Here is a 12,241-nt window from a genome sequence, read left to right as displayed (position 1 = left end):
AAAATGCATATATTCATGAAATAACATGCACAAATGAAGCCTGGTGGGGGAACATTGCTTTGCAAAAGTGTGCATATTAGGATAAATTTTCACAAAAATTCTGGTAAATATTCATAAGGACTTAAAAAAATAGTAATTGCAAACTGATGTGGGAAACTGAACTTAAGATTGGAAAAAAATGAGAAACTGAGAGAAAGCAAAATTGAGAGATTTCACTTATCCCTGTTAGAAAGTCTGTTCAGACCATCATCCTTAACAGAGAGAGGTCTGAGAGGAGCCAGGGCACTTGTGTGTATGCCCTTTCTCCTCTGCACACTTGTAGCCCTCATGAGTTCATGCAAACCCTGGAAGAAGGGTGAAGAGCTCTGCAGAAGGTTGGGATCCAGTGCTGAGCCTGTATTCTGAGCAATATTTACTTATTTCAGCTCAGCACTTAGTCAGGAAGCTTAGATCTGACATTTTGCCAGGCATTATGTGGTAAAGGTTTGGATGACTTTTCGCAAAGTGCTCTGGTCCTCTCGGCTTTAGCTGGTAAACTAACTATATCTAGCATCTAAGTTTCTGTATGTTCAAATGCAAGGAAAGTCGGCTCATATTTTGGATTTGGATTTGATATCCCGCCTTTCACTCCCTTTAAGGAGTCTCAAAGCGGCTAACATTCTCCTTTCCCTTCCTCCCCCACAACAAACACTCTGTGAGGTGAGTGGGGCTGAGAGACTTCAAAGAAATGTGACTGGCCCAAGGTCACCCAGCAGCTGCATGTGGAGGAGCGGAGACGCGAACCCGGTTACCCAGATTACGAGACTGCCGCTCTTAACCACTACACCACACTGGCTCTCTTCCATTTAGCATATTAACCCATCTCTTCTACTTCGTGCTGCGTTTAGCAAAGATACCTCATGATCAGCACCGTTGAAATGGTACTTCCAGGCCCTGAGCTGATTCACACATGCACCAACACCTAGGCATCTCACTGGTGACACACCCAGATATCTCACCACTTGGTGGTGATGAGCCAAACACAAGAACTGCCTCCACTGAAATGTAATATGCATGAGATAACATAAGAGTGTATGAAAAAGTCTATGGTGATAAATTTCACATAGTGTGATATGAAGCAGTGGACCCACACTTATGTGAACTGACCTCAGTCACTGTCTGAGAAGTTCTTTGAGCATTTGTAGTTCCACAGATATTTAATTCCAGAAAGCCTTACATGGATGTATTATGTATAATAAGCTGTATGTAAATATGACTATGCATATGCATGCTTCATAGCTTGCTAGTTTTACTTGGATGATTATTCCCAGAGGAAATAACACAAGTCAATTTGTCAAAAGGCACAGTCTCTTAATAGCACAGTCTGAAAATAATATGCATTCAGAAACCAGTTTGTTCCAGCAGGTCTTACGCAAATAAATGCCCTGAACGTTCCCATCAATCTTGTGTGCGCACTTTAGCAAAATATATAAAAAATGGCTTATGAAGAAAGGCAACTAAAAAAAAAAAAATCAAGTTCCATGCCAAAGCACACCAAACCTTGCATACAAACTCACAATATTTGCTTGTGCCATGGTGATTTGTTACTAAATTATGGATCACGCTTTAGAAGTCCTTGTTATTTACACTGGGATGCAGGTACCTTTGTTCATGCAAACAGCCTTGTTTATCCAGCTCTCTAAAAAGTCAATGTGTTGCTACCACTTAGCCAAAACGTTCCTTTAAAAAAAAAATGCACTGCTATTCCTGTGTGCCATCATGATATTAAGCCTATTATTTAGAAGCAGAGTATTTTCGTGGAATGTGCAGCCTGTGGATTGTATCCAGTGTTCTCTGTCTGCTAATGCAAGTGCTCATGTGAGTTTTAGTCTTGTGGAACAGATGAATCTAGCACAACAGTTGTGCTAGTGGAAACTCGTCACTCAATGTATTGTGCAGTCTATTGTGCAACTAAGGTTGCATTCAGACACTTTATTTTGTTTCTCTGGCCCTTTCTTACTTGATCAGTTCTGCATTCTCTGTGATCTTTTACATGACATAAAAGCCACTTCTGAAGTCTAGCTGAAACTCAGTACTCATTTCTATATTAGTTGTTTCCAGAAAAGAAAAGAAAATCCTGTTAACTTGGAAAATTATCGGACAAAATCTGGGGTGGTATTCTGGCATACTGTACTTTCCTGCTATTTTCATGGTTGAATCATGGGGAAACAGAAACAGGCATGCACATAAAGGTGGTGACATGTCCAATGATGTCCACTGTTGCATCATACCACACCCATTGGTGTGAATGAAATTTAGTGTGACATGTGGCTTATTGATTAAAAAAAAACCCCTCACAGTTCCATAATGCAACAGGTAGCTCAGTCAGTAGAGAATGAGACTTTTAATCTCAAGGTCAGGGGTTCGAGCCCCACCAATGATCTACCGCAGACATCCAGTGATCTACCGGTAGATCACAATCTACCTGTTGGACATGCCTGAACTAGATGACCCTCGTGGTCCCTCCAAGTTTACATTTCTATGATTCTATGCAGTGTAACAGGAACATTAAAAACTGGGACAGGCATTCTAGCATTAAAATATATGGAGTAAGTCCCACATCTGAATGTACCCAAAGTTACCTGCTTATGCATTCTCTTGTTCAACAATGTTCTCCTGGCACAAGACATTTCAGCAGTGGAACAGTTAAGAGAACTTAACTTAGTGCTGCATTGGCTGCAACCTTAAAAGTATTTAGATTCAAAAGTTCCTCCCTACATTTCCCAAAGATCGCCTGAGTTTTGCAAGCGATCTACCAAGTATCTGTGAGGGGGGCAGTCATCATCCTGAACCCTAACCCCTTTGTTTTTGCCTCTCTCATTTAGGAATTTGTCTTACTTTGCTACCCAGCGCAGCCCATCTGCTGTTATTTTGGACTTGTGGGAAGCCAGGCATCAGCACGATGGCGATTTAGACTCTCTAGCCTGTGCACTGGAAGAGATAGGAAGGACACAGCCCAAAAACTCTAATCTAACAGAAACTCAAATTGAGGAGTCCAACTTCAGCTACAGCAGACAAAATGGACTTTAGTCATCACTTTCGAAGAACTGATAGCCAGCTTGGACTTTGTAACTGAGGGAATTCCTGTGAGCCGGAAGAAACCATGTGCTACAATCACACATCCTTCCCATGATTCATTGGCTCTCTCCTTCACGCCATCAAACCAATTTGCATCTGGAGGAACAGAAGAAGCTGGCAAGCCATAAAAAAGACCCAGACCCCTTTACACAACTGTTGGTGTAAGAGGATGGGGAAAACAATCTCCCAATGAAGATTAAAGATTAAATCACAATGAAGATTAAATTTGATACTTAAGTGCAGAAAATGAGTACGATCTTTTGGCTACCACAACCAAGAGAGGAAAAGATTAAAATTATGGAATATTTAAAAGATGCCTGGATTTTTCTAAATCTTAGACCTCTCTGTGTTTTGGTTTGCTCAGTTGTTCCTTCTCTATGTGTTTTGTGGCTTTCTTGTTTAGTTTTCAACTAAAGCCAAGCAGCGTGGGCACTCACTGAGGCAATGGCCATTTAGGGGGCTCAGGTAAGATGGAGCTGGTGCCACAATCACTACTAGAAAGAGGGGGGAGGACAGAAAACAATGAATTGCTAGAAGTTGGTATCTGCCTTGGGTACAAAAACTATGTGTGATTAACCTGCTTTTTAAGAAAGTGGTTGGGTGCATTAATATTAGGATGTGCAATGACCACAAGATTTGGTTTGGGCTGCAATTTGGCACTTTGGAAAGCAGCTTACCTTGGTTGGAGGTGCTGTGTGATTTGACTCAGAGGCCATCAGAGTCTGCTTCAATCGCTCCATCTTCTCCACTTCTGGAAAATTTTCAAATGGGGCTGTAACATTTCCTTCCTTTTCACAGAAGTGGGTAAAATTTGAAGGTATTGTAGAGTCTCAAGAGTGGATTAACACCACTGAATTACAGGCAAATAAGTGCAACTTAATTTTTTTTTTAAAAAAAAAGCAGAAATATCTGTAACTTTTTAAATATTTTGGCAGAACTGAATGAAATATGCAGGTAAGGCTGCCCTTTCTTGGGGCACAAATTTCTCCAAATTTCAGAAGGATACATTCAGTGGTTTTATTCCAAGGACAGCCATTATAGGGTGGGTAAAATCACTCAGTCTCCTAGTGTTTTGTGGGGATTCAGTTAGAAAAGTTGCCCCTAGGTAAGAAATCTGCCAAATTGCAGACAAATTGGTTCAGGGGCTTTTGTTCTAGGCACTTTAAAAGTTGGTTTTGGGTTTTGGGGTGAGAAGGGATTTTCTTTTCAGGTAAAATGATTTCCTCCGCTTATAAACATTCACAGTTGAACTCTCCTTTTTTTTCTTTTTTTTAAAAAAATATTTATTAAGAGTTTAAAGATTACAAAAAGAAAGAAAAAGAATTAAACAAATCAATATAATACAATACAAAAACAAAAACACTACGTAGAACATTGAATTAACAAAACAAAACAAAAACAATTAAAAACACTTCCAATGTTTTCAATCTTAGCTTTCATTCACTTGTTTCATTGACTTCCTCATGCCTCCCTTTTTGTATTCCACTTCAATTAACTGTTTCAGCAATTCCTTTCCATCTTCCTCTGTTTTCTGTCCTGTAATTAATCTTAACATATTCTAACCTTGTTTCCCCCCCCCCTTTAATACATTAACAATCTATCTGTACCTAGTTCCTTATAACATTTCTGCCAAAGCCATATAACTTCATTCCACCATTTTTCTAAAGCTCATTAATTTTACAATATTTCTGTAAATAATCTTTAAATTTTTTCCAATCTTCTTCCACCGACTTCACAGTTGAACTCTCCTTCTGCCCTCTCCCCACCCTGGCGTCATGATAACCTTAGATACATTAGTTTACTCTTGGCAGGCATTTCTCTGCAGCATCATTGAAAACATCATTGTTTGGATGGCTGAGGCACCATAAAGCGCTTCAGTAGTCACTACTTCGACTTGTGGATAGCACAACCCATTCCCCCTCTGACAAGTCCAGAATCCCCCCAAGACACCCCAGTTCATCCAAAGTTCATCCTAAGTAACATCTGTTTACTCACATAAGAAGATTGGACTCAGGAGACACGTGGTTAGATCTCCTGACTTTTTAAATAAAAAAATAAAATCGGTTTTGTGGAGTTCCCCTCAATTTTTAAATTGGAGCATGCCCAGTGGAGGGCGTTTTTCCAACCCTTTCCCTGGTAAGAGTCACTCTTCCCACAGGTGCTATTAGACCTCAGGGGAAAAAAATCACAAATATCTGTGTCATACCAGTATTTTGTCCCCCAGTGGGTGTGTATGTGGGAGAGCTAGATTTAGATCAAGGAAACTGGAAGGAAAGCTTTCCTGCATTGCTGCTCCCATTATCAGAGACCCGTGTGGCACTTTTGCATGGCTGGGGGTGGAATTTTATGAAAATTTCAATGTGGAGCTTATCTACACAAATCTTTTCTCATTCCCGTCTTGCTCATTCATCTTGACAAGAAGTGAGCTATTTTATTTTTTTTTACTAGTTCTCCTAAAACTATGAACAAATATTGCATATTATATGCATTATTATACAGGTACATATAAAATTATATGCATATACACACAAGGTTTCCTAAAGTAGCCAGCACATAAATAGATACATTGAACAATGCATATAGCTGTATAAAAAATACTTATATGTTAATACTTATAAAATTATGCTGCAGAAATATGGTGCCGCCTCGTGCTTGACTTTTTTATATGTATTACACATTATATATATATGTATTCGCATATAATTAGTTGACCTTCTTTAAAGAGAAAACAGGGCACAAGCATGTTGGATGTCAGAGATGGTCAGATGCAGGAAAAATTCAGCTGTGTCAGGACTTCCAGATTTCAGGTATAAAGCTTCCTTCTTCATTTCTAGGTGACATTCATATCATGCATTTAAAGCTTTATGATACTGGCTCTCCCTCAAAGAACTATGGGAGTTGTAGTTTGTTCAGTATGCTGAGAGTTGATAGGATAAACCTATTCCCCACACAAAGCCACAATTTCTAGATTTCCCTCTGAAGAAGGATTAGTTGTGCTGTGGGAGAGGAGCAGCTCCACCCCATACCCTCCAACATTTCTCCAATGAAGATAGGGACATGCTAAGGAAAAGGATCAAATCAGAAACCGAGATAGCTTCTGTAAATCCCTGGAAAATAGGGACAATTGGAGGGTCTGCTATCCCTGAGCTAAGACACTTCAAAACAATGACAGAGTGAAAGCCGCTGAGATATTTTCACTTTCATTTCCTTGTTGCATTAATATTTGGAACTCCCTCTTTTGCTAATTAGTGCTCCCACTGGGCCTTGGCCTAAGGACTTTGGAATCCTTCAAGCAAGAGTGGGGAGCCTGTGGCCCTCCAGACGCTGTAGGACACCCCCAACTTCCACCAGCTGCAGCCACCTTGGCCACTGCTCAGGGATGATGGGAGTTGTAGCCCCAACATCATGGCTGCCACTGGTTCCTCACTCCTGTTTTAAAGGTACACATGAGAGGAAGTGAGAGGCCCCCGAGACCATATAACAGCGGTCCTGAGAGATCTGCTGTGGCTCCCAGTATGTTAAGAGCACAGTTCAAACTGTTGGTGCTGACCTTTAAAGCCCTAAACAGCCTCGGTCCTGTATACCCGAAGGAGCGTCTCCACCCCCATCGTTCAGCCCGGACACTGAGGTCCAGCGCCGAGGGCCTTCTGGCAGTTCCCCAACTGTGAGAAGTGAGGTTACAGGGAACCAGGCAGAAGGCCTTTTCGGTAGTTTTTAATGTTTAATGCTGTATTGTGTTTTTAATATTCGGTTGGAAGCTGCCAAGAGTGGCTGAGGAAACCCAGCCAGATTATTATTATTATTATTATTATTATTATTATTATTACTACTACTACAGTTACAATTATTATTATTAGATGCCTCTGACTAAAGAGCTCAGTTGGGTTGGTTGGGGGTGTTTCTGGTTAGCAGAATTTTTTTTTTCCAATACTTGGTAGTTTTTTCAGACAAAATTACACTTTCAGAAGCTCTGAAAAATGGATAGATTCTTTCCAATCTGGTCAGGTATATACTGAATATGTATCTCTGTATCCTGGCCTCTTTGAGTTTTTAGGACCCACCCTATTCTTGTGACTGAAACCTGTTTTAACCTTTTTTACCATTGCATTTCAAATGGTTGTAATCTACCCTGGGACCTGGTGGGTAATGAATTGAAATAATAATTATAATTATTTGTCTGGCAAAAAAGGGATCATGCCCTCTTTTTTACCCTTCAGATTGGCAGATTTACCCGTATTTTTCGCTCTATAAGACGCACCAGACCACAAGACGCACCTAGTTTTTGGAGAAGGAAAACAAGAAAAAGAACAGCAAGAAGGATCGCTGTGCAGTGAAAGCAGCAATCCCTCTTGTTGTTCTGGCTTCTGGGATAGCTGCGCAGCTTGCATTCACTCCATTAGACCCACACACATTTCCCCTTACTTTTGAGGAGGGAAAAAGTGAGTCTTATAGAGCAAAAAATACGGTATTTAGTAGTCATATCATAATAATTATTATATAATATAATTATGATATATAATTCTATAATTCAAAAAATTATAATAAGTACAGGTATTATAATAAGTACAATGTACAATTAGTGTACTATCATAGCTGCAAACACACACACACACACACACACACACACACACACAAAATACCAAAATTACAAAATGGGGGAACCCCAGTTCCGTAGCTCTGTAGGAAGAGGAAATATACCTACTCAACCAAAGACCACTTGGGTCAAGACCAATTGTCAAAAAAAGCATGCAGGAACAGCACAAGATGCCCCTCAGATTTGTCTTTCCATTGCGCCTAACTCCTAGGAGCTCAGGGTTCATGGTGTTCACCCCTCTGTGCCAATCAGAAGCTGCGGAAGCCCCGTCGGACATTCGGCTTCCAAAAATAGTTTGCAAACCAGAACACTCACTTCTGGGTTTGTGGTGTTTGGGAGGCAAAACATTCGAGAACTAAGCTGTTTGAAAACCAAGGTACGACTGTGTATCCCTGGAGGGTCATGCAAGCTCATTCTGTCCCCACCACCCCACGCTGGGCAGCCAGACTCCTTCACTGTGACACATGCAGCAGGTACGAGAAGAGACTCCATGCAAGCCTCAATATATGTGTCCAGGAGCAGCATGAGGCAGAGAGACATAGCTCATTGCAAGAGCATCTTCCTTGAGTAGGTACCAGGTTCAATCCCTAGGATTTTCAAGGCTGGGAGAAGCTCCTGTCTGAAACCCTAGAGAGCTGATGCCAGTCCGTGTAGACAATACTGAGCAAGATGGACCATGTTCTGATCATATCAGGCAGCTTCTCCTCCTCCTGTCAGGTATGAATGTGGCTACCAAGCACATCAGTGGTCATGGGTGAAGCTATCACACAAGCCCCCGTGAACCCCCCATGTGTTCCAAAAATGCCAGGAGGCATCTGAACTGCTTGTTTCCGTGTTTCATTAAACAAAACACGGCAGGATTAAAATTACTGCCAGAAATAACTAGTTGAATGTGGGATCCATTATTGTTAAGACACACACACCAGGGGGTGATGAAGAGAACATGCTTTTTCCAGCTCTTTTAGATCTGAAGTTTATTGCACTCAGTTAATTATGATTCAAGATGTTCCTTGGTGTGTTTTCTAAATACAGACTGCTAATTAAACAGACTCAAGAAAATTGTCAAAACCTAGCCAAAGCACTCTGCTGATTTCCCGATCTTTTGTTCTGATGCTGTGACCATAAAAAATGTTCTCACACTGTATGTTTTCTAAGTGTTCCCAAACTTTCTTTCAATGTGTGAGAGAGAGATGATTGCATATAAACTGTTCAAAGCTCTTGCACTTAAAAGGAGACAGTCATTCTAGTGATTTATGGTTGATATCTTCCCCTAGAACCTCTCAAAACATATTATAGGAAAGATACAAAGAAGGCTAAAAGATGCATTATTTTTTAGTTTTTTATATTAGTTTTTTAAAGCATAAAAATGTTTTGCTACCTTTAACAAGTACTTTGTCAATCCCCCTTTCTCTTAAAAAAGTGGGGGGTGGCAATAAAAATATTATAGGATTTTATGGTTCTTCTGCTGCTGGTAGATGAAGTTTCCATTTAAGTCTACCAAGCAGACCTTTCCTTAAGTTTACAGGTTTTTAATCTAGACGCGTAAGACTGCCAAATCAATGTTGTCAACACCTGTAAATTAACTTTATGATGCTGCATGGCAGAATGGCAGTGCACATTGTTGTGGTGGCAATTTTTAGAGTTTGTGCATCGAAATGAGTCTAAATGGTGAGGATTGGGGAGTTGAGGACAGAAAGATGAACTGTGGCCAAACCAGGCATATAAATGATAAAACAATAAAACAGGGGAAGCTCAGGCCTTGTGGCTGAATGTGGCCCTCCATGTTTCTCAATCTGGCCCTCATAATTCCACCCAAGTCACACCCCTCACTGCCCCTATTTTGCAACCTGAGCATATTATTATTATTAACATTTGTATCCCACCTTTCCTCCAAGGAGTTCAAGGTGACATACAAAGTTCTGCTCCACATTATATGCTCACAACAACCCTGTGAAGTAAGACCAGACTGAAAGACAGTGATGAATCCAAAGGTCTCCCAGTGTGCTTCATAGTCGGTAAAGGTAAAGGTAAAGGTAAAGGGACCCCTGACTGTTAGGTCCAGTCGCAGACAACTCGGGGGTTGCTGCGTTCATCTCGCTTTACTGGCCAAGGGAGCCGGCGTACAGCTTCTGGGTCATGTGGCCAGCATGACTAAGCCGCTTCTGGCAAAGCAGAGCAGTGCACGGAAACGCCGTTTACCTTCCCACAGAAGCGGTACCTATTTATCTATTTGCACTTTGACGTGCTTTCAAACTGCTAGGTTGGCAGGAACAGGGACTGAGCAACAGGAGCTCACCCCGTCGTGGGGAATCAAACCACCGACCTCCTGATCAGCAAGACCTAGGCTCTGGTTTAGACCACAGAGCTACCCGCCACTCACATGGCTGAGTGAGGATTAAAACCCTGTCTCCAAGATCCTAAAAACAGAACACTGTTTTCTTGCTCAACCCTACTAGGCTCCTTACAGGTTACAGCACACCCAACCTTTTTCTCAGAACCCACCCTCCTCAGTAACTATCCACACCCCCACAGAAAAACATTTAAGTTCCACAACAGCCACAACAATATGGCTGTATCTATGAGCCTCTTAATTTCTGCACAGAAAGTGGCACAGAAATGTTCTCCCACAACCCTTTAGATGTTTTTCAGCACCTCAGTTGTTGTCTCCTAATCCTTCACAGTTGCTGAATAAACTGAGTGAAAATGATTTCAGATTGCTGCCCATCATCTTCCAGCATTGCTTACTGTTTGTGGTGTCAGCTGGAGGTCTGGTTGGTTCCTGACTCTTTTACAGGTTTCCACCAGCAACTTTGGAAATAACATCCCATTGTTTCAATTATCTAAATGCTATCATGATGAAACGCACAGAGAGATGATGATTGGTCATGGGGTGGAGGAAGTGTGCATATTACGGAGAGTCACTTTATTTCAGTAATAATAATAATAATAATAATAATAATAATAATAATAATAATAAAGACAAGCCTGCTACTTGTGCTATTTGTCCCATATCGCTGCCAGAATCAGTTTCCAGCACCAAGGCATCTGGATTTAGAGGAGTTTTTTGAGTACCACAGCCTTCTTCAGGCATCCTGATGCAATGAACATGGAAGGAGAAGCTTCCTGCCTCTGCCCATCACCCCCACTGCCCAACATCATACAAAACTGTCGTTACTGAGTCAGACCACTGGCCCCCCAGCTTGATATTGTCTGATCCAGTGGCAATGTTCCAGACAGGGAATATTTCCCTGCCCAAACTGAAGATACCCAGGATTCAACCTAGGACCTTCTGCATGCAAAAGAGTTGCTCCACCACTGACTCGCAGCCCTTCCTCCCTTTTGGCAGAAGTTGGAGGGTGATTATGTGTGAAGTGGGAGGACTTCTGTCCTCATAGAGCTCCCTCCACAATGTATTTCGGATAGGGATGCTGATGGAATCGGGCAAACTCAGGTCCCAGTTGCTTTCTACAATATTGTATGGGGTGGCAGCAGAGGAAACCTTACCGATGGGTGGAACTGACCATATGCATCTTTGCTCATTACTTGGTTGGAGACCTGCATTGCAAAATTCAGAGACCTGCAGATTTTGAAGGAAGGCTGTGCATATTGTCTCAGAAAGTGCAGATTAGGTAGATTCAGATTAAATGCAAACTGGACTGAATTTCTCCCTCATCCCTAGTACCCTAATGGCTCCACGAGGGCAGCTGGGTTTTCTCTCTGTGCACTACTTCCCTGAAAGTGAAAATCCAACATCTGTCTCTCCTACTGTGGGAGCAGTATTCTTTAAAAATATGCAGCAGTAGAACAGGGGCATCTCTTTGTTCGCTGCTCCTCCTGGTGTCTGCAATGACCCTTTAGAACTGAAAACAGATTCAGGGCACTTCCAGGCTGTCACTGTTTTCAGGTGGGATTTCAACTGCATACCAACAAATTCAAGTTCTGCCTTTAGAGCTGTTTGGGAGCTCTTGCATAACAAACCTGTTTTCTACAAAGGACAGAGTTTACTGCAATAAGCAAAGGGAAGGGGAAATATATTAGAAAGTATAGGATGGCAATTGGTTTAATGCAATGCTGTCAATACAAATTTGAATAATTACTCATAAAGTAGCCCATGTCATCTAATCTCCCAACAAATGAGTTGAAATAAATCCTCAGTAACAAGTCATCTGGAAGTCCTATCAAAGGCAACTCTCATTCCTCTCACAGAAATGGAACAAGTCTAGCCCCATTTGGAAACATAGCAGAACAGGATTGTGCCTAATTTTAGAACCTACAGCAGACTCCCAGCTTCACACAATGGATCTTTAATTTAGATTAGGATTGGATGCTGTCTCCCATCAAAATCAATGGAAAGACAAAAAAATGAATTAACGAAAAGCCCATGAAAAATGAACAGTATCCGACCCTAATATGGTTTATGTTGGACCTCACCCCCCCATATATTCATTTAAACTTTCAACCAGATACTTCACAATAACAAAATAGGTAAAATATTATTATACACCTCCCCCGCTTAGTATTTGTAGCAGT

The 12,241-nt window shown here is 41.3% G+C and overlaps 1 protein-coding gene across 2 annotated transcripts in view; it reads left to right on the top strand.

Moving 5' to 3' along the window:
• UNC5D (unc-5 netrin receptor D) overlaps positions 1–3,429 on the top strand; it is a 408,173-nt gene extending 404,744 nt beyond the window's left edge. For both annotated transcript variants that reach the window (XM_079954964.1, XM_079954963.1), the window contains one exon: positions 2,865–3,429. In XM_079954964.1, the coding sequence (XP_079811090.1) occupies positions 2,865–3,069 (205 nt within the window). In that variant the 3' untranslated portion in view covers positions 3,070–3,429. The remainder of the gene's footprint in view (positions 1–2,864) is intronic.
• Positions 3,430–12,241: the final 8,812 nt, after the last annotated feature.

The sequence above is a fragment of the Podarcis cretensis genome (genome assembly GCF_951804945.1).
Source record: "Podarcis cretensis genome assembly, chromosome: 15".
Lineage (NCBI taxonomy): Eukaryota > Metazoa > Chordata > Lepidosauria > Squamata > Lacertidae > Podarcis > Podarcis cretensis.
Note: the sequence above shows the minus strand (reverse complement) of the source record. Positions and strands in the feature narration are given on the sequence as shown.